General features: G+C 41.1%; 1 protein-coding gene across 14 annotated transcripts in view; it reads left to right on the top strand.

The window, feature by feature from the left end:
• ABI2 (abl interactor 2) overlaps positions 1–22,362 on the top strand; it is a 65,871-nt gene extending 43,509 nt beyond the window's left edge. For 3 of the 14 annotated variants that reach the window (XM_033064501.2, XM_033064497.2, XM_033064494.2), the window contains 8 exons: positions 2,393–2,490; positions 3,205–3,351; positions 4,309–4,433; positions 5,345–5,530; positions 8,022–8,180; positions 12,286–12,372; positions 12,699–12,872; positions 16,335–22,362. In XM_033064501.2, the coding sequence (XP_032920392.1) occupies positions 2,393–2,490; positions 3,205–3,351; positions 4,309–4,433; positions 5,345–5,530; positions 8,022–8,180; positions 12,286–12,372; positions 12,699–12,872; positions 16,335–16,510 (1,152 nt within the window). In that variant the 3' untranslated portion in view covers positions 16,511–22,362. The remainder of the gene's footprint in view (positions 1–2,392; positions 2,491–3,204; positions 3,352–4,308; positions 4,434–5,344; positions 5,531–8,021; positions 8,181–12,285; positions 12,373–12,698; positions 12,873–16,334) is intronic. The other 11 variants (XM_033064508.2, XM_033064503.2, XM_033064499.2 and 8 more) reach the window with 6 other exon arrangements.
• Positions 22,363–22,621: the final 259 nt, after the last annotated feature.

The following is a 22,621-nucleotide window of genomic DNA, read 5'->3' as shown; positions in this document are numbered from 1 at the left end:
TAGCTGATTTTAAAGCCATCAGTCCTGTCAGATTTGAAGACAACCCTGTAAATTTTAATTACTTGCTCTCTGAACATTTCAATTTCAATGTCGAAAAGTCATTTCCAAGACCCTGAAACTAAACCTACTGTCAGTGAATTTCCTCATCTTTCAGGTTAGCTTTTTTTAAGGATTTTTTTTTTTTTCTATATTCCTGGGCTATAAAGGGATCTTTTTTTATTGTTTGGCCACATTTTCTAAAGCTTTCTCCCAGCCTTTGTCAAGGATCAGTGTATTTGCAATGTTAATGAAAATATCAAGCAGTCACTGTGTTAGTGAGGTGAGTGTTGCCTCCACTTGTGGCTGTACTGCTGTGATGCTCCAGCATCCTCCACCTCAACCATCCTTTCTTTTCATGTAACTGTAGCCCTGGGGATGCCTAGAAGCTAAATTTTGTTCTTGCAGTCATTGTATATAAAAGAATAGCATTATTTGTATTAAATATATGAAATTTTATATTACCTGTTAAGTGATAGCCAGTGGTTACATCATCTCATCAGAAGCAGTAGTGTAGACAGGTAAAACCCCTAAATGGACTGTTCAGGGGCACACAGATTGGTCTGTCATCTGAAGTCATCCAAAAGCAGAGGCTGAGGGGGCTGTTTGAAATACAGCGACTGGCAATTCAGTGAACATTTAATTAAGGTGGGTTTTGTTTGTCTCTGGGCTTTTTTTTGAAAATTCAGATACGTAGGTGGGTGAAATAGGCATGTTTAATGAAAGAGGAAATACAGGGGGTGCTGCAACTTTAAAAAAAAAAATCAGATTTTGCTATTTCTTAAATGTTCCGTGTATAGAATAAAATGTATTTCATTTTACACTTTCCCTTCTCCCTTCAAGTAGTTGTAGTTCAGTGCTTACCTCATCCCTCACTTGAATTAACTTTAGATTTCTTGTTGCTTAGAGTTGGCTTAAAGGACTTTATAATGCTGTGCAAAATAATTTTGTCTTAAATTGACATTACAGAGTACTCTTGCACAACTAAATCCAAACATCTGTTTTTGAATCTGACAAAATACCCCTTCCAATGCTTGGGTTTCCTTTTCCTCCCTGCAGATTGAAAATGTGATAGCACTGGGATTATTCAGAGCCAGAGAATGAAGTTTCAGTGGATAAGAATACTATATTACTCTTCCCCCTGTTGTCAATATTTATCAATTCACAAATCTAAACATTGACTAGGTTTTAAGTGAGTTGTTAGAGTCAAAGTTTGAAGGAGTAATTTGCCTTCAACAATGTTTGCGAATACTCGAGTGCCTTGATGACTTTCATTTTTCTATAGGAGGTGGGGGCAGTGGCCAGGACTTATGTTTTAGAAAGAAGAAACTCTGTGAGACAGAGCATGACAGGAAGAACAGAGAGAGGGATGTAAGCACACTTGTTTAGGTTTGCTGAGTATCTCTGTGCCTGAGCAATAGCTCAGGCAGTCATAAATCCGAGCTGTTTTGTAAGCAGACCATGTACTGATTCCTGTAAGGATGCGTGCATTGAGGGAATTTTGCTTGGCTGGCAGACTACAGAGAAGCAAAATGAACATTGGTAACAATTGTTTACAATTCCTAGATTAATCAGTCAGTCAGGAATGCAAATGAGTTTTTGAAAGAAGTTACAGTAAATTATTTTACATAAAATTTACTTCATCAGTATTTTAACCTGACCGAGGGGAAGTGGACAACCGCAGTTATATCACATCACTGCTAAATATTTTTCTCCCTGTCCATTTATTTATAAACTCTCAGAGATAAAATTGCTACAGATTTAATCTGGGGGAAAAAACGCACCTTTCTATTTTTCTCAAAGTAGTTTTCTCTGTATATTTACATATGTGTAAATAATATTTAAAGTAAATATCTTTAAAAGTTTTTATAAGCTGTGAAAACATTAATGGATCATATTTATAGATTGCTTTGACTTCTCCATATCTGTATAAATCACATTGGATTGTGGCCTGTTAGATAAGCCTTAGTGTTTTTAAACAGTATTTAAAATATTTTTGCAAATTTACAGTAGTGTCATGTGAAATAACTGCCTTTTTCTCAAAGGATGACTGGGAGGTTCAGCCCAAGTTAGGTACAGTGTCTGTATTCTTAGAGATTTAATGTTTATGTGATAGCCTGAAGGCAAATTCACTTTTTTGTACAATTTCTAAAAACTATGTAATTAAGAGTCCTTTGAGCGCAACTCTTGATTTCTAGCAGAGTGGAAATTGCATATAAAACGCATGGCCTCTCAATTTTTTTCGTTTGTTTCAACCTTCCCCGACTTAAGAGTTAATTGCTAAAGGCATCTCAGTGTCTCTCCCCTCGACCCTGAGCTCAGTGAAGGCCGTTTTTCTCCCCGTTCTTCCATGCAGGTCAGCACCCAGAATATGAAGATGGGTGGGCTGCCTCGCACAACACCGCCCACCCAGAAACCACCAAGTCCACCAATGTCAGGAAAAGGAACTATTGGGTAAGTGCAGTTACTGAGCAGGTGAACAGAAGGGAAAAGAGGGAAGATTCTTTTTTCTTTTTTCTGTAGTGGGAGAGGTTTCATGGTTCTATTTTAACCTTCACAAAGGCCAAGAGAGGTGTTAAATCTACATCCTCTTATACTGATGGTGTCTCTGTACATTAGTGCGCTGCTGCCACAGACAGTGGGTATCATCAGCCTTTCCCAACAGAAACCTATTTCTCAGTGCAGAGCACTTACAGTTACATACTTCAGAGTAAAATGTGGTGCTAAACAACTGAAAAATGAGGACATGGCACTGTTCATTAATTATTTGTGCTAAACTTGATGAAAGTACTTTCCTGTGAAGTTTATGAACCTGATTTTGGCCTTAGGAAAATGTGTTACAAATGGCATGAAAGCTGTTTGCTGGTGTGTGATTATGTATATGCATACAGAAGCTGATGTTTTATTTTAACGTAAGATAACGGCTTGCCTTTTAAACAACAATAGGAAGTGCAGCACAGAGTTTACTGATAGAAGACTGAAGTACCTGAAGAACATCCCTAGTTGCTTTTTTCCTTCATCCTACAAAATAATTACTACAAAGTTCTAGAAAAAGCCCATTTGTAAAGGTCGCATTCGTGATTAGCACGTAGCTGTCTTTCAGAGAGTGAGCAGTGTGTGTTTCTGTGTGCTGCCCTAACTCGCTGCTGTTGTGCCTGTGCCGTGCAGGCGGCACTCCCCGTACCGCACGCTGGAGCCGGTGCGGCCCCCGGTGGTGCCCAACGATTACGTGCCCAGCCCGACGCGCACCATGGCCCCGGCCCAGCAGAGCCCCGTCAGAACGGCCTCGGTCAACCAGCGCAACCGCACCTACAGGTACCGGCCCCGCCTGCTGCGGGCACAACTGCTGTGCTGCACTGCACCTGCACCTCCTCATCCTATGGACTGGCAGTCCATTGGCCTGACCAGAGTGAGCACTCATGGAACCAGAACAGGGAGTCATGTGAAGGTTATTCACTTCACCCCCTGTTCACCTCAGTTTTAGTGCTGCCATTTAGAGTACTTAATGATTTACTAAGATTGTGAACTCTTTCAAGGAGGTAGATCGTGATACTATTTTACCTAAACGATTACCAAACTTTATACACAACTTGCCTTCTACAAGTTGAAGGGCTGCTTAGATGCTTATTCGTGACATTTTTGAGCAGTCTTTGATGTTTATAGATTGAATAATTGAAATTGTAGAATAATGTTTTGGGGATATTGATAACTTCAGTTATCATTACCAGAGGCTCTGCAGAAGACTAGCTTTTTCTCTAGGATAATTAGTTGAATGATGTGATAAATCTAAATACTTTCCTTGAAATCTTTTACTTTTTAAAGATAAGAACTTGAGGATGGCTAAACAAGTGGACTTAAAATATAAGAAATCTGAATTTTACTTTCTTGCAAGTTTCGGGTTTAGTAGCTTTGTATGAAAGCATATGAATCACAGCCTAAACACTCTGTAAGTTTTAAAGTTATAGAAAAAAGGTTTGTATTTGCTCTGTAGGGGCTTAACAACCCTGTAATGACATGCTTTGAACAAGGTTCTGGAAGTGTTTCATTTTTGGGCAAGTTCACTAAGGCTAACTTACTGGAAAAAACCCTCTTGTGTTGTTGCCCAAGTGTAGAGTTTCAGGAAAGCCCAGCTTTGTATAGGTTTATATCATCTGTGTTTCTTTTCTCTTGTTCCCTGTTACTTCTCTGATTTTGTAAGATGCTTGTGAGGGATCTTATGTTTCAGCATGAACAGCAGCATACTCATACCCTGGTTACTTTGGTTTCTTACAGCAGCAGTGGCAGTAGTGGAGGAAGCCACCCAAGTAGTCGGAGCAGCAGTCGAGAGAACAGTGGGAGTGGAAGTGTCGGTGTTCCCATTGCTGTTCCCACACCATCTCCTCCTAGTGTGTATCCAGGTAAATGGAAACTTCTTGTTCCTCTTTCTGCCTCACTGTTAGCTTTGAGCATTTGCAGTTTCCTAAACTCCAAGGGAAGGAAGCCCAGAGTTCATTGCTATTGATAATATGAATTTGAATCAAGTAGCATCTTCTCTGAGAGTGTCAGTGTGCTGTAATGTTCCTTTTATGCATTAATTTATCAGAACTTTTTGCTTGGCTTCTTGCATGTGAGAAGGTAGGACACAGCATCTTTTCCAGTGGGCTGAGGACACTCCTCCCTTGTCCTTATAAGCAAACAAATGTTTTTTCATTGGCTGTTTATGCAGGTACATAGAAGCATGTTTTTGGAAAATTAGATGGAATGAGAGGCAGGCACAAAGTAAATCTTGAGTACATCAATGCAAACCTGAATCGTCACAAAGAGATACTTGTTCAATGTAATAGTCCCAGATTTTCCAGAAGTAGGAAGTGTTATTAGTACTTCTTTCTCCTTTGCTCAGCCTTTTCAGTGAAGAAGAACCTATAATTGGCTTGCAGTGAAATACATCATGCTTCTGAAACAAAGAGTTGGAAATTTTTTGCTTTCCTCTCTGTATTTTCTGATTCATACAAAAGCTAAAGACAGCCATGCTAGAGATTGGAGAATAAATAACACAATGCAAAGACATCTTTCAAAAGTAATGGCTTTCACTGAAAAGTTTTGGGTTGTGTTCCCTCCAGATGTGAAAAGAAGTGGATTTGCTTGACCCTCATTTACCATCTACACAGGAATGAGCCTTTCTTTAACAGACCCATTGTTTTCTCATCTCGTGCATTCTGAAATACTGTGCCGCTAATAAATAGCTAACACTGAATAGTCAGAGGCTTTCTCTAATCCTTGCTAACATATCTCCTTATTAACTCCACCTCTTCCTCCTCTCTTCACTTAGCCCCTGCTGGCTCAGCTGGCACTTCTCCCCTTCCTGCTACCTCTGCTCCTGCCCCCACTCCTCCTGCTCCTCCTGCCCCTTCCTCCACTGCCCCAGATGCTGCTGCTGCTGCTGCAGGAGCTCAGCCCCTTGCTGATGGCTTCACCTCTCCAACTCCCCCTGCTGTTTCTTCCACACCCTCTGCAGGTGAGTGTCTGCTCCAGCTGCTGGCAGATGAACCCAGATGTGATCATGAGCCAAAGCTTTGCGAAGTTACTTCAGCAGCAGTGATTCATAATTTAAAAAAAAAAGTTTAATTATAACTAGAAAATATCTGTAATACCCGACTATAAGGTCATGGTTACAGTAGATAATTCAAGGTGTGGTGATTTTATTAACAGCAATCATTTAATTTTATAATTTTATTATTTTTACATTTATATAATTTACTAAATCGTAATTTTATTTCTGTTTGGATACTGAGAGCATCATAGAATAATTATGTTTGGCAGGAACCAGCACTGATAGTTCTGGGTCTTATTATTCTCTTCATAAATGCAATTGTAAAAAGTGCATCTAGCAAAGTATAATTTATGTAACTAGTTTCTTCAATGCTGTCAAATTACAAGTCTCCCTTTAATGAACTGAGGAGAAGAGCAGGGGTTTTGTGTCCAGTGTTAGGTAAAACCCAAATTTTTATTATGCAGACTATTATTATAAAGCATTTTGTTTTCATATATGGTACTTAGGGTGTATATTGCAACTTTCTTTTTTTAGTGCTACACTATTAATTTTCTCATGTGCTGAAGTTGCAGTGTATAGCACTTACTGACCATAACACCGTCCTGTATCACCTTTTGATGAGTTATTGCAGTGTAAAGATCTCTTTCCAACAGCCAAATTCATGTGTAGCTCCCTGCATGCTTTGCTGCTTTACATTATGGCAGAGACTGCTTACAAGGTGGGAGTTTGTTTGTTTATTAGTGTTCATCTCTTAGTAAAAATTGCGCCATCTTCTAGAAGCATTCTTGAAATTGCATATAGTATAAAGATCTAGAATCCATACTGTGACCAGAAGTTTCTAAAGTGTGATGAATTTCCTGATATCTAAACTACTTTCATGAAGATGTGCTGTGGCATATGGGGCCTCAATCAGTTCTCCATTTTAGATGCACTGTCAGTATCCCAGTTCTTAAGCTACCTTGTTCTATATTTTTAACAAGTCAAAATCAAGCAAAGATTAATGGCCGTAAATTCTCATTCACAATTTCATAAGAGCATTTTCATGTTAGTTGCTATTTTTAAGATCTTTTGTTTCCTTGCTTTATTAGTGAGATTGCTTAAATGGCTTCTCTAAAATAAAGTATTAGAAGAGACTGGATAGGTCACCACTTACGAAGTCATAGCTTTTGGTCCTTAAAAACCCTCTTAGCCCTCTCTCCTCCCTTCTCTCCAATCACCACCAATTTCTATAAGTACATTTAGTAATGGAGAGAGAGAAACACACATTGGGAAGACACATCAGAAAAAATGGGGAAAAGCCTTTATAGAATGGATTCCTTCTTAACTGTTTCTTATCTGTAAAAAGTGCATTTTTATATGGTGCACTACATTATTTGGTACAAAGCAGAGGGAATGTGACACTGTAGTTCATGCATTTGCTCTTACAAGCGAGTAACAGAGCAAGCAACTTGTATTTTAATTTACTGACCTAGTACAAACTTGTGCAAAGCAAGCAAAACATAATGAAGAACAATGCAGGTTTTTAAAAATTTGGACATTCTTGTGTTCTGTTTCTGTATTTACATCTCTCCTCAACCACAGTGACCATCCCTTGACCATCTCTTCTTCCCTTGTTTTCTTGCAAACTCTCAAATTTGCTTCTAGGACAAATGGTGGAGACAGAATAGTTTGGGTGTAATAACACATATGGGTATAATAACTCCAGCTTACTGTTATAAACAGTGTAAAATCCAGAGAATTTTGTGTGAGCACAGAAGATACCTTGCTTCATTTATTGCTTGCTGGGATTCACGATCGATGTCTTGAATATAGGAAGTAATGAAAATACAGAGCAGGTTTTTGAGGAGTTGTTTTAATTGACAGCTCCCTTGAAGAGGGTCTTTTAGTTTGGTTGTATTTGTTCTGTCCTTCAGGCAGTTTCTAACATTCTCTTATCCCCAGATGATTCTGTGAATATCTTCTTCTAAATAGCACTAAGATAGGTAGTACTGTTTTTTTCAGTTACAGAAGGCAACAGCTTTGAATCCTGGAAATGGCTTGCAGTTATTTTTTACATGTATGTTCCTTAATTGTGGAACTGTGACATTTTGAAGAGTTTTTTGCAGGTTTAGAAATAACTGAATTCACAAGAAGGTATTGTAATACGTTATTTAAAATAGATAACCAGATATTATTTTCTTTAATTTTGAAGATTCATAGCTTAAACACCTGTGTATTCTCCTACTGGTTTTGTAGACAGTGCTGAGTGCAGGCAGGTGGGAGAGTTATTTTGCATTGCTCTTGAGGCATTTGGTGTCCTACCAGTCTGGCAGCTGAAGTGGCTGACTCCTCCTAGAATGCAGACTGTCTTAAAATAAAGAGCCAGAAACCTTTCCAAACTTTGCAATTGAATGCAGGTAGAGAGAAGGCAGGCATAATTCTTCTCTTTGCTAATGCATGTGTGTGTCTGCCCTAGGTCACCCAGTTCAGTTCTACAGCATGAACAGGCCTGCAGCTCGGCACACGCCCCCAACCATCGGGGGCTCTTTGCCGTATCGGCGGCCTCCTTCCATCACATCACAGACCAGCCTTCAGAACCAGATGAATGGGGGCCCCTTCTACAACCAGAACCCAGGTAAGAAGGTTTTTGGCTGCTCCACTGAACTCAGTGGTGCTGAACACAGTGACCTTCAGCTCTCTGAAATTTTGTGTTCTGTCTCCATTGCAGATCTTGCACTTTCAGTATGTTGCTGGTAGCTGTGCCAAAGCTGCAGTGCAAGTGCAGAGTGTTCAGCTTCCATTATGGCAAGCATCATAAAAAATGCTGGCTTTGTTGCTAGATAATTTACATTTGGTGTCACAGTCCCTATCAGACAAGCTTTAGTCCTTGACTCACTGTGTGTCGTGGACCTGCTTTGGTGTGGGATGGGTATTTGATTTTGCACCAGAACACTGACTCTTCATTAACCAGTCTTTATCTTGTGTACTTTTTCTTTCTGGGTAATGTACAGTTCAAGCAGTTGTACTTGTCACACAGGGATAAGCATTAGACGCTTTGGAGACACCAGCGGTGTTTGGGTGCAAGGGAGCTGTGTCATCTGCTAAGCGCACAAGTGATGGTATTTTACAGCCGACCTGCCTTACAAAGCAAGAGGAGACCTTACCAGGGAGTGGGTGTCCTGTGTGTCAGCAAAACATAGTAGCCATTTACCTAAGGAGTCCTCCTTCCTGTGCTTCTGATGGGACAGAGGAGGGTTTTATACCAGGCTAGGGGAGAGTTTCTCTTTTGGCAAAGCTACAGAAAGTTACAGGGGACACACTGAAAGGAAATGCCCTAATACCTGCAAGATTGAGTGTTGACTTGCAATTACTACAGTATGTTGGGGTTTTGTGGTGGGATTTGAGGGGGGTGTGTTGCTTGTTTGCTTTTGGGTGGTTTGTTTTTTGGTTTTTTTCGGTTGGTTGGCTTTTGTTTGCTTTTTCTGGTCTGTTTTTTTTTATTGAGCACTCAACTTGGAATTAGGTCAAATACTACAATCTGCATTTAAGGGATTTGATCGGTTTTGGCTGTTACTGTTTGTGAGCTACCATCAGGGTAGGGTGTATTCTGAGCTTGAAATGGGAATTAATGGTCCTGCTGGGCACAGGGAAGTGGAGGAGGTGTAGGGCTAAATTGTAGCCCAGTTGCCTGAAATAAATCATATTTTCTAAGCCCATTATGTGCATATTGAAGGCTGAAGGGGGGAATAGGCAAGATGGAAAGTGTAATAGCAACAAAAGAAACCTTTCAGGACTACAATAAAGCAATTTTTGCAATAAAGACGATTTTCAGTATATCCAGAAAGTTTTTGATGACTGCTGTGCACTTTTTGCTTTAGCAAAGAGATAATTCTCTGTAAGCTGCTGTTGCATTGTTAATAGGTAATCACAGAAGATGCCAAATAGATTTAAAATAAATTACATAACCACAGTTTCAGTCTGTGTATCCAGAAAGAAGGTAATGATTATGGTGGTTAGTCATTTGAACTGCAAATCACAAACATAATACTTCAGTTATAGTGGCATATCTGAAACAATATAAATAAGCAGTTGTAGTAAGAGACTTTTTTGGATATACAAGCAGAATACAGATTTTTTTACCTTTGCAGTTTTTTAGGAGTTCACCTTGAAAAGGAGAGGATGCTCAAGGATGCATAATTGATGAAAGCCCTAAGAACAGAGGCACTGATGTGTCTGGAAGGAGCAGATTTAGTAGTGATGGGACAGAGGCCACAATTTTTTCGCAGCATTCCTGAAGAGAGGCAGAAAACAAGAGAGGAGAGACCTTACAAAAGGCAGAGGAGGGTGCCACCTATGGCTTCTTTGTTGTTTGTAGGCTATTTGGCAATAACACAGTGCTGTTATTTCCATTGCCATTTTTTAAAATGGTGGCATAGTCATGTTTGTTTATTCACTTGACAGGAGAATGAAAGGTACTTGCATTGCCCTGTTCTGTTAAATGCCACTTTAGATAATACAATTTTTCTGCTTCATGATGAGACCTTTTTACCAACTGAAAAGAAAATATTAAGCAGCCTCATGGAAGATGCTCTCAAGCATTTTTTAATTAATTTACAGCAACTATGTATTAAATCTATCAGTGGTCAGTATGGAAGGAAGATGGGAGACAACATTTAAGATTATTTTTATGCAGCACAGGTACAGTTCTTCTGATGCATTTAATAAAATAATTAGTAATAAAATATTTATTGTATTGCCTCATTAAGGTCAAAACTAGAGTCATTATATAGCATATAGAGACAACATTATGATAGTCACAATGCAAAGACTCAGGGGTTAAGATATAAAAGGAATTATGTCAGCTAGTGTCAGCATCGCTTTGTGATTAAACTACACAACCCAAACTGAACCTGGGAATTTTTTTTGTATTTGCTTGGTCTGCTTGTCTAGAGTGATCTATTTTTCTCCATGGAAAGCCTTGTTATTTCTTTAAAAGAAATATATTATCTCATGAACAAAATACACTGAAGACACCAAGGAAACTGGAGCTACTCTCCTATGATAGGTATAGATTGTATCAATCCATGTGATGTTGAATAGAGGAATCATTTTGAAATGAAACGGTTTTATAGCACATATAATTGAAAAAGCAGGGACAAGGATGCTGAATTGATGAATATTACTGGTTTTCAGTAGGACTTTAAATTCAAGTTCCCTTTTTCTGCTTTGAAAAAATGCAAGACCAAATCTTTTCACAGCAATCATGGTTACACTTGAAGGAATAAATACTCTGAGGTCATGTCATTGGAGTCAAAGAAACTGCTATCAGAAATGTATTTCAGTTTTTTCTCAAGAGATATCAGTTAAATGGTGAGATAATGGAACTTACTTTATATGGAGGTACAAGATATTTTTGCAACAAAAAGGATGGTTGGTGTTAGTCTTTTCATTTATGGTGTGTGGTTCTGAAAGTAATGTGAATGTAAATACAGAAGAAATTCAAAGCACTTAAGATAGTTGTTACTGCAATAAGCAAACAAGAAATTTTGAGATGCAACTTGTAAATGCTGTAGAACTCTTTTCTCTTGCTATGATAATGTGAATTAATTCTGAAAAATGCTAAGTCATACCTCTCAGTTTTCCTACTACCTCTGGAATTAGCCTGAAATTGATTTCGTTCTGTCTGGTAGCTAAATAAATGTACTGGTACATGAAGTATAGACTTTTTTCCCCTTAATCCCTTTGGACGTGATTAAATGTTTTTAATATGCCACATACTAACAAGAAATTTATTATTTGTGCTTCTCCTAAGATGTGCTGTCTGAAAAATCATCTTGCAATTTTACTAAAGAATTTTGCTGCTTTATTCAAAGGAATACTAAACTCACATAAAACTAGTTAGCTGATTTTTTTAACTAGAGAACTGAAACTCACATTAGAGACTTAAAGCACAGTTCAGTGTTACAGCATTTGCAACTGGCTGAGAGCATCTTCTTTAACTGGGAATTCACATGTATTGTACAAAGGCAGCTCTTATTGTACAAAGAGAGCTCTTCTGGTACCAGTGAAAGGACTGTTCAGGGCAGTGAAGTCAGGTGGGGAGGAAACCAGGCAACACATCTGGAATAGACCCTGTGGTTTGGCAGCTGCACAGTGTGCTCTGTTCTGTCAATAAGATCAGAGGTGTTGGCATCTTTCAGATCTGCACAGTTCTCAAAAGGCATCTTTTTCTGTTTTGTCTAAAATAGCTGCCTCATTCAGTGAGGTTTTTTTGGCCTACATCATGGAAAAAAAAGAGGTATATCTATTTTCATTACTAGGGATTCATGGATGGTTTTAGACACCTCTATAAATATTAATTAGATTTGAAAGGGGGAGAATTATAAGCAGAGAGTCCTTTTGATATGTTAGCTAGGTCTGTTCATAGAGTGCTATAATCTGTAGTAAGAAACTTCACCTTAAGGGAATCTCATAGTCAAATCAGAAAAATACTTCAGCATGGATTCTTAATGTTACGAAAAAGAGTTGGGTTGGAGATGTTAAAAATAGAGAAATATCCTTGAAGAAAGGATTAGGAATATGCTTAAACCACCTGAGCCATTTTTCTTTAAATGTCAGTGTTTTTATCTCAGCTTCTTGGCAGCCTGCTGCACTGTCTGAGTGGTGATGATGTCTACTTTCCTGTTTGCTGCTTTGTTGTGTTTCTAACTGGATGCTTCTCTTTTTAATTTCTGTGGCAGCATCCCTTGCTCCTCCTCCCCCCTCCATCCTACAGGTAACTCCACAGTTACCACTAATGGGATTTGTGGCCAGAGTTCAAGAAAACAGTAAGTTTGCTGCTTCCTTGTGCTGTTCTATTATTGGATGTGGCTTTTAGATTGAGTTGATGAAAGATTTGCCTGTGTATAGCCAGAATTCTGCATTCTCTACTGCCTCTGCAAGTTTGTCTGAAATTGTGAAGGGTGGGAAAAAGAAGTGAAGCATATTGTGGAGGTACCTGGTCCTTCCTTCTCTGGATTTTCTTCTCTCTAGTGTATTTTCACAAGTTATAACTGTCGGTCCCACTGCGGTTAATTGGAATAGAGAATATTAATTGAAGCAGCTACCATGGTTGTAGGGATATTTTCATGGTTGTACTGGTAGTTATTTTCAGTTTCAGATACTCCTCCCCCTCCACCGCCTGTGGATGAGGCAGTGTTTGATGAGTCTCCACCTCCACCCCCACCTCCAGAGGATTATGAGGAGGAGGAAGCAGCTGTGGTGGAGTACAGCGATCCCTATGCTGAGGAGGACCCTCCCTGGGCACCAAGGACATACTTAGAAAAGGGTAGGTTTGGAGCTAGAAGAGACAGTAGGGCTGTATTTGTAACAACTTCTTGTATGTGCTCCTGCCATCCTGCTTTTGGACATGGAGTCTGCACAGACCCCTTCACGTGAGTATTTGGTATTTCAGCATTTTAGTCAGTAGCAAAAGAGGAAGAAGAGGCCCTGATGCGTGTTCATAGTGTCTCATACTAATGCAAAGTGAGGGTTGTGTGCAGGTGCCTTGAGAAGCAGCTTTCTATTTGAGGAAATAATGATATTTGAATGATAGTTCTGTTCTGCTTCCCTGTGGGACTTTGTGAGCTTGGGAGCTAAAATAGTTTATATAGATGCAGATACACACAGATGTGTTCCATCTCTCATGGGACAGCAAAACTGTAAAGGGGAGTCTTTCAAGATAAGCTGGAGAAAAGTCAGGCTTTTAGTCAGAAAATAACATAATTTTGATCTGTATTTTTAAAACTAGATGACCAAAACAGCTAAAAGGTCTGTTTTTAGAAACTCTTAAAAGTAATAGAAAATACAATTGCTTTCAGTGTATTAAGAACTATTAAAAAGTAGTTTTAGGATACCAGAGAAAAATGAGATATTGACATAGTGTGGATTCTGTTGTAGTTACATGAATGGCTCTACTCAGCCAATGTCTTGAATTTGACTGCTTTGCTGGAGTTGGGAGAGGAGTGCTTGGCTGCAAATTTTTTGTAGCAAGCTTTGAAGCTTTGAAACTTTAAAATTAATGAGAAACCTTTTACTAAAAGGGGACTTTAATACTCAAAGAATGTGTTGCTTATACTGCTGAGAATTATGATGCTTTATTCAGCAAACTTTGGCAACTCCTTAAGTTCCTATAAATAGTATTCTGTGCCACATGATTCAAAGTGGACAAAATAGATGAAAGTAAGTAACTCTTCCAGCACATTTACCACCAATAAGTCGAATTCCCAATTCTTAGGATTTGTACTTGTACTTTTGAAATTACCATTCTCCTATTTAAGTTCATATGAGAGCACTTTTATAGGGTTAGGGTAGATGACCTTTGCAGTAGAAGCTGGGACACCAGAGAGTTGTCAGATACAGAGGTTTGCTGTTTATTGGAATGGGATTCAATATGACCCCGTTCTGTAGAGGGTCAAGCAGTGTGGGAGGTACCTTTGACATTAAGATATGCTCTAGCCTGCAGCTGAGGGTGGAAGTCAACAGCAGATCCATTTGGAACAGATAGAGAAATTAAGTAGGATGTAGTTACTGGAGATGCTGAACTTGAGGACTCTGCCATGTGACTGTAACAGCAACAGCCAACCTGCAGTGGCCAGAGGTGTACACTGCAGTTTTCCATTGAGCTCTGTGTCTGGCTATGTGGCAGGAAAAGATAAGAAAATGACCTGGCTCTGCAAATCAGATAAATGGAAATGGGTATCCAGAAAGAAAAATTGCACTTACACCACTTAGAGAAAGTGTGTGTTCACAGATTCCAGTTGGATAATCAGCCTGGCTTGCATTTGTGGTCAGTTGGATATAACAGAGTTCAGCCAAACTCTGTGTAATTGTTGAAGAACCAAAGATCACTGATTGGAAGAATATCAACCTAAATGAGTAATTCTGTTTTTCATAACTGCATAGAAACATATTCAGACAGAAACTAAAAGAGGCCCTGGCTCAGGCTGACAGGGAAGGATGCCACCTCCTGAGTCAGTATTGCTGCTTCCTGTCTCATCTGGAGCCTTTCTTGCAATACTGGCCTGGACTCCTCATAACTTGGGGCATGTGACAAGCTCACAGCTTGAACTGGTGGCACTACAGACAGAAAGATTAAACAGCCTTTTAAAGAGAGAACTGTTGCCAATACACAAATAACATGCTGGAGGAAGCAGTGGTGACGTAGAAACAAAACCAGGCTTCAGGTAAATTTTATAAGGCTTAACAAGAAGCAAATTTTCTTCACAAACTTAAGAGCTTCCTTCTTGACATCATGAAATAATGAATCCATTCAGTATCCAAAGGGTACATTCAAAAGTTAGAAAGAAAGGAATTGGAAGTAACCATGATCTTGGATGATGATTATTATTGTCATCAAGAGAATGAAGAAAAATAGCACAGTGACTCTAGGAAGAAGTTTCAAAACCCTTAGAGACTTTGAAGGACTTTAATGGCATGCATCACATGTTCATGCACTTACTTTTCAAGCTAAAAATGTATTTGTTTCTCCATTGGTGTTTTATTTGCTTAGGATTTTATGCCTAAAACTGTACAGAATAAACTACTTAACAACTGTTGGCACAATTGTAGAGCTAACAACATGTGTTTTTAAAATATGCTCTAGTCACATGATAAAAAAAAAAAAATCTTTGCATACTCTGATTTTTCACTGGGATTGATCTGCATATTTTATAATCTCTTCTGGACCCAGGTTTCCCTAGTGTTGGTTTGTGTTGATTCCTTTGCTCCCTCAAAAGGAAATGACTTCTTTGCTTTTGAAAAGAATGATGAGTTTACTAGGACTCTTGGACAGTGGACTTATGAACACATGCTGTTCATTTTTAATCCTTGCTTTAGTTTATAGAGTATCCTTCCATCTATCCCCAGTACAAGATTTTAGGATCCCTGTCCAACACTTTTTTTTTCCCTTAGTGGCAGCACTGCATGTTTCTTTGCCAAGTGCTCAGAGCAGTGATTGATGCTATTTGTTAAAGTACTCAGAGTCTGGCATAACTAACTTTCTCTATGAAACACATAATGATAGCACTGAGATTGGAAAAAATGTATCAGTTTGATGTCTATTTTTCTGGCATTTCAGGACTGTTCTGTTTAATATTTCCAAGTACTTTGTCCAGTTTTTTTTTGCCTTTCCTTAACAACTTTTTGTGCCATCAGTAAAATATTCTACAGCTGTAAGAAAAATGTCCTGATGCAGTATGTGTACATTGCCACCTTCCTTCTTTGTGGCTCCTAACAGGGATTTGCCTACCTTGGTGTTGTGTGCCCTGGGAGTGGCTTCTGGATATTGAGATGCACATGCACTTTTAGAGATTTAAATGTGGAAGTAGCTAAGGTAGATGGAAGTCTGGGACATCAGCCTTGGCTCATTCATACTGTGGCCTGAAAACACCTCTTGCTGCAGTCCCTCTTCCATGTTTTCCTGCTCTTAGCTGTGCTGGGATCTGGTTCAGCACATGCAGGAATAGTTCTGAGTGGTCATAGCCATGGGATTCACAACCACCTCGTTGTATCATTCCATACCCTAAAGTTTATCATACAGTTCAACACTTCCTCTGGTGGATCTGGAAATAGTAAGAGAGGAAGAGTTAAAGGAGTCCTGGCTCATGTGCTTCAAAGCACGAGTTGTACAAAAGGGGGTGGAAGAAATTCAGCAGGTAATTCTGCACACACACACAGGACGAGGGAAGGTGATTGGATTTTCATCTTCCTCCCCTACTTCTCCTAATAGTCACATTCTGTTCTTTCCTAGTGGTGGCAATCTATGACTACACCAAGGACAAGGAAGATGAGCTCTCATTTCAGGAAGGTGCCATCATTTACGTCATCAAGAAAAATGATGATGGCTGGTATGAGGGGGTCATGAACGGAGTGACGGGGCTGTTCCCGGGGAACTATGTGGAGTCGATCATGCATTACTCAGAGTGAAGACAGAGGACAAAACACTGCATCTCCTGCTGCAGGAGCTGTCAGGGCTTCCCAGATCTCCACCAGCCTCTGCGGCCCCATCCAGTATAACTGAATGAAGGATAATTGTAACAACCACTCTTTTGGGTTTGGTTTGGTTTTTCTTTTTCTTTTCTCCCTCATGATAAGACAATAGTGATTTGAGTTGTTTGAACAAATGGCTCTTCATCTGCCAGCAGAGGCTATCCTGAGCTATCTGACTTTGAATTAAGCTGACCCATTCAGATGTAACAAACTTGTTGATTAGGTCATACTTCACTCGAATTCTGACTTCTGACAGGTCTTGGGATCTGTCTCAGGAATCCTGTGTGCCCTCACGGTACTACTGTTGGAAACAGTTCCTGGCATTGGGAATGTCCTGGATGCTTGCGGTGAAGGTTACTGGCCAGTGGACATCCCTCCTGTTTCTACACTACACTCCTGTGCAGCTGGAAGAACAGTTGTGCTAGCAAACACTGGGATTTCTACACAGAGATGTCCCTATAACTGACTTCTAGATAGCTGGATGCATCTTTAGCTTAAACACTTCTGCAGCCGCTCTGCACGTGTAGGCTGACACAGGGCACACAGAGCCAGCTTTCATTCACTCACCTTTCAGTTTAGACAATTCAGATGGCTGCAGCCCAGAGGACCCTTATTTCTCATCTTCTGAATGCCACATATTTGTTTTGTGTTCTGCACTGATGTAACTGTGCTCCTCTCCACAGTGAGCTCCTTGCCACGGTTGCTGCCAGTTCAAACAGAACTCACAGATGCCGTTGATGGTGAAGGCGAAACAAAGTTTACAGGTCCTCCTGGGGTCTGAGGATTAACTCTAGGGGGTGTGATCTAAGGTTCAAATCCACTCATGCCTGCTTGCACTAGAGAAACTTGCCCCCAACTTTAGTTTTATGCACAATATAATCTTAAAAATCCAATCAGGTATTGTAAATTGGCTATTTTGTACTTGATGACTAGATTTGCATATGTACTGTGAGAGCCCTGTGCAGAGGCAGGACAAACGGCAATTGTTGTCTTCATGTCTGTTGCCAAAATGTCTTCAGAGGAAGCAAAAAGGGCTGTTGTGTGTACTGGTTTCCCATGGAAATCCAAGCAGTAACTAGTAGTAGTCCTAGCTCTTTCCCTAGCCCTCTCCATTGTTTATTATAATAGATATTTTGAGCTGTACTGGTGGCTTGGGGTGGAGTAATACCAAGTGAAGGCTCTGTAGCCCCTTGTGATGATACTTGGCTTTCTAATCTAGTCTCAGTTAAAAATTCTGCTCAGTGATTGTACACAGCAGATCACTGTAAGTGATGGTTGTACTCATCTGCCCTTAGGAACATCTGAATGTTACCTTTGGGCAGATATCATGCATTAACTAATTAAATTTCCTGTTGAGTCTTGTTAGCGTGCAAATTGAGCTGATCTTGATTGCAAGAGCCTCCTGGGCAATGGCATCTTCCTGGGCAGCTTTAGACTGTCACCTGGCCAAGTTCTAGCTGGCACCAAGGGTAGCTTGTGCAAGGTGAGACAGTGCTGCAGCTGGAGAGACCGGTGTTAGAACAGAGCAGTGCACAGAACGCGGGGCTGGCTGTGTGGTGGCACTGGCACCAGTACAGGTAACTGACCCAGCCCCTTGCTTGGTAGTTAGTGCAGTACCAGCACAGAGGTGCCAGCCTGGGCAGGGAGGTGCCATAGCTGCTCAGAGGGGGAGAATGGAGAAACAAATAGGTGTGTTTGTAGGCCATGGAGGAATGTGATCACCTGCTGTAAGCTTGTGGAACTCCTGTGACAGCGCACAAGAAACTGGTTTGGTTAAAGTCTGCAGGAAGGACAACTTTGACTAAACTTGTGTGCAGGTAGAAGTTGCTTTCTCCCTTGCTAATCCACATGTTGTCTTCTTTCTGGAAGCTGACAACATTGTTTGGGATGAGTGCCAGAACAGATACCCTTTAAGCCTTTTACTGTCTAAAAAGCTTTCTTGCAGCAAGACTAAGAGAAGCAGCCATATTCAGTTCCCTCAGCCCATTATTTCTGTGGAAGCAAGTCCAGAACCACTGGTTGTACAGTCACTGGAGTAACTGTTTCTAGTGTCATTGGGCAGGTCTAAGCTTTTGGCTCAGGAAGATGGTGCTTGTAGCAAAGGTGATTGAACAGCAGCATTCACAAGCATTTGGTACTTACAGGACGGCTGTGTTTGCCAGGAATATCAGAGCTTTCCTGGCTTCTCCTGCCTTGGATATGTTTGTGGCATTGTTAGGGCAGCTTAATGAGCTCCTAAGTGAGAGCTGAACCAAGCTGCAGCTGGTAGATCACACTTTAGTGGAACATGTCTTAACCCAGTCTGAGCAAGGCTTGTGCTTGAACACTTCTGGCAGGTGGGTGGGCTGGTGTGTACTCCCACTGTGTGTGATACTTAATCTTCAATCAGCTGGTTTGTCGTCTTACAAGTTTTTTGTGTTGTGAGACCAGAGAACGCAGTGTGAGATGATCACGTGCCACAGCCCAGCACAGAAGATGAGGCTGCAAAACCCTGAAAGTGTGTGACAGCTCCTGAAGAACTGGCTTTGGTCTGATGTGCCAGGGGTTAGTTTGGTCTCTGCTGATAGTACATGGAATTGTTTATCCTGCAAGAACTGCTGTGGATGGAATTTCTGGGTCACCTCCTGCTGGTTTTATGCTTTATTATGCAGTACTAATATGTAAAGCAATTTGTTGAGTTTTATGCATATTTTTATTTTGTACAGATTTTAATTCTGTTGCTTGTTTGGGGATGATGTGATGTAATGGTCATAGACCAGGCCAAGGTAAACAGGCTTTGTATATTAATGTTACATAGATTGCATGCTAGTAAAGTCAGTGAGGGTTGTGTTTCCAGTTTTGTCCCTTGTACTTCTCCTTGTCCAAAACCTTCTCTTCCCCACCCCCTTTTTAATTTACAGGTTTGGTTTAAAAGGGGGTGGCAGATGGGGGGTGGGGGAGAAACACCTCCGTATTTTAAATAAGCTGCACAACATCTCTTCACTGCTGAGTTTTGCTGCCACAGCTCATGGTGTTCTGCATCACAGGCTGTTGAAGCGGGAGTGTGTATGCATAAGAGGTGGGGGAAGGAGACACTCCAGCATAGCCCAAAGAGTGCTGAATGGCCAAAATGTTTATGTTTCTCCCTTTGTGAGAACTGCCTTAGCCCAGCCAGCTGTTTTCATTGTGCACAGAAATTGTTCAGCATCCTCTAGCGGTGTATTTTGCCTTGGTTTGCTGTGTAGCAAAGGTTTCTTCCTTTCTCTTGGTGCCAGGGACAAAGCTATTAACTACAGCTGCCCCTCTGTCACATGTCCGCGTGAGAGGAGCTCTGACTGAGTCTGTCCACATCTAGTGCTGAAGCAGGGTCATTTTGGTGTCTTCATTCCAGCCAAGGAGAGATAGCTGAGGTTGCATGTGTCTCACCCATTCTTTCTCCTCCTTTTCCTCTTACCCCCAGCTGTTGCAGCAGAGGGCTGAGAGGGGCAGGAGAGGCAATCAGCAACTTCTGTGTCTGAGGGTGTGTCCATGTGCACTGGGCACCAGGGAGCTGAAGCAGTGCTGGATCACTCACTGGTGTGACCGGTTAGACACAGACAGACTGAGGCACTGAAGAGCCACTGCTCTCACTAGAGGACAAGCTGTGGCTTGGCCCTGAGGCAGATGACAGAACTTGTGTTACCAGGAGGTTGACCATGTTCCTGGAATTCAGCTTGTCCTTGCAGATAGTTGAGTTGGATGTCATGAAAGTGTCTGGAGATGTCTGCTGGTGTGAAGCACAGGACCTGTGGTGTGTGTCTGGGTGGCTTACTTGTGGGTGCCAGAAAGGCTTAGACCCAGCTAGTTCTTGCTAGAGCAGTTTATTCTTTCACAGCTGCTGGGCATTTTCTTTTTTTGCTGCTGAGGGTTCTTGGTGACAGCCAAAGTTGACAGTGGCAGTAACTGCAGCTTCTGAAAAGTGCCACTTTTACCTGGGATGTATCAGTTGATCATGAAAAACAAGCAAGGAAGTATCAGGACTGAGGAGCCTTTTCCAGCAGTGGCTGTGTGGGCTGCCTGCCTGCTGTGAATGTGCACATTGTTGACTAGAGGTGGAAGAGGACTGTGTACTGACAATGTTGCACTTCTGTGGTGTCTCCCACCTGTGCTTGATTGTGACTTAATGCTGTGCTCTTCCTAGCAACTTCTACCGCTCCTGGCAGATGCTGTGGATGCGCCTCTGCTGGAAATGAGCTTGCTTTTTCATTAGTTACATCTCTGGGCTCCATGCATAGAGCAAAACTTCCATGTTTTCCTTTCTGGAAAAGATGGAACTTTATGTGGTTTAGTAAACTGGGAGCATTTATAGAGCTTCTCCTCCCAGAGGTGTAACAGGACATTTTGTAAAACAGGTGACACTGTATTCTCTGCAGGCCTGTTTCAGAAGCTGCTGTTGAAAAGACCATAGTGCTGTGGCTTTACTAGGAGTAGTAGTTGCATTCAGGATAGTCTTGATCCAGAGTATTGGGAGTCACTGGTGAAGCACTGCAGCATTGCAGGCAGCATTACAAACCCATGCAGAGACTTCAGTACCTATGTTGGCAACTGTGGCAGTAGAATACATACAGCACTGTTGCATTCACTAAGGCAGGTATTTACAACACGAACCTCTAGGGAAGGTGTTTGTGAAAACTGAGCACCAGCAGGATCATGGGCTACAGATTCTGGGGTGCCAGTTACAAGAATTTACTGTACTTAGAGTATTCACCTTCCCCAGCTTCTGGCATCTCCCAGTATTTGGCACAGCTGCATTTTGTAGATAAAATGGTTATTACACAGAGGTCAGAACAGTACAAGAAGGGAACAATGTGTGGTTTGTTTTGGAGATTTTCTCCTGCAGTAGCTGAAGTCAATGTGTAGTAACAGCCCTATTAACCTACTTCTGATGTTCAGACTTCAAGCATAGTGGGACCCCCCACCTCATGTCCATGGGGACATGCTGAAAGCTTAGTGCAGCCAAGGTTTGACAACTGCTGTTAAGAGTAATTCACAGATCATGGTGTTCTGCTACTTTAATTTGAAAAAAACCCACCCATGTGTTTTGTATAATCTCCAGCCCATGATGGAAGAGGTTTGGGGCTTTTTTTTGTACTCTAAATATACTAATTTTATTAGCACCTGTGCTTATTACAAGACAGTAATGGCAGCAGCAACCTGCTGTCCAGAGGTAAGCCTACACCAAGGAAGCTGCTGAATTCTGACATGGGGACCCTGCTGAAATGGGTGCAGTACATTTGTTCCAGTTTCATTTTACACCTCCGAAGAATCCTACCACTATTGACTAATAGGAAGAGCTATGTACGAATTTATTTCCATTACAGCGCCTCGGTAAGTGCTGACATGTCCGAGATTTTTTTGTAAACAACAAGTGCTTCTTTTCACATTTGAAAAAGTGTCTTTTGCAACTTGCATGGACAAGTAGTTTCTATGAATTCTCTGGAGATGTCAGTGTCTAACATGGATTTTGTCCATGCACTTTTTTCTGAAAGCAGATACCCCCACTTTGGTTTGCAGTTGGAGCAGCACTCTGTGCTTTTGCTTTTGGCACTGCTGATGCAGTGGATGGATGCAGAGCCCACTGTAAATGACCAAGCCCGCAGGACTCTGGGGAGCTGTATGCCGCCAGTAATGTTTTAGTGTGTGTGCCATTTGAACCACCTTCCAGTGAGTGCAAAACCCAATTTTTAAATTTTTTTAATTGTACTTGGAATTAACTGTTGCTGTGTACTAAACCCTCTTGTTATGAGCCCTAAATAAAAGAACAAAGCACACTTCATGTGTTCTGTGAGCGTGCCACAGCGGTGTCACATTTCTTGTCTTTGGCTACAGAGTTCAAAAGCACTAGGCCCAGGGCTCGTGGCTTGTGCATGCAGGAACCCTGTCCCTGAAGATCTCTGACACAGCACTTCCCACAGCAAAGGTACAAACCTTGGCATCCAGCCTGCTGCCTTCAGCAGCTCCTTAACCTCTGTGGGACTTACCCCTTCCTGCATTTGCTAATGTAATCCTCAAATGTCTGCTGCTGAGGTG

This window comes from Catharus ustulatus, chromosome 7 (genome assembly GCF_009819885.2).
Source record: "Catharus ustulatus isolate bCatUst1 chromosome 7, bCatUst1.pri.v2, whole genome shotgun sequence".
Classification (NCBI taxonomy): domain Eukaryota; kingdom Metazoa; phylum Chordata; class Aves; order Passeriformes; family Turdidae; genus Catharus; species Catharus ustulatus.
The sequence above is the reverse complement of the archived record's forward strand: the minus strand, read 5'-3'. Positions and strand labels throughout refer to the sequence as shown.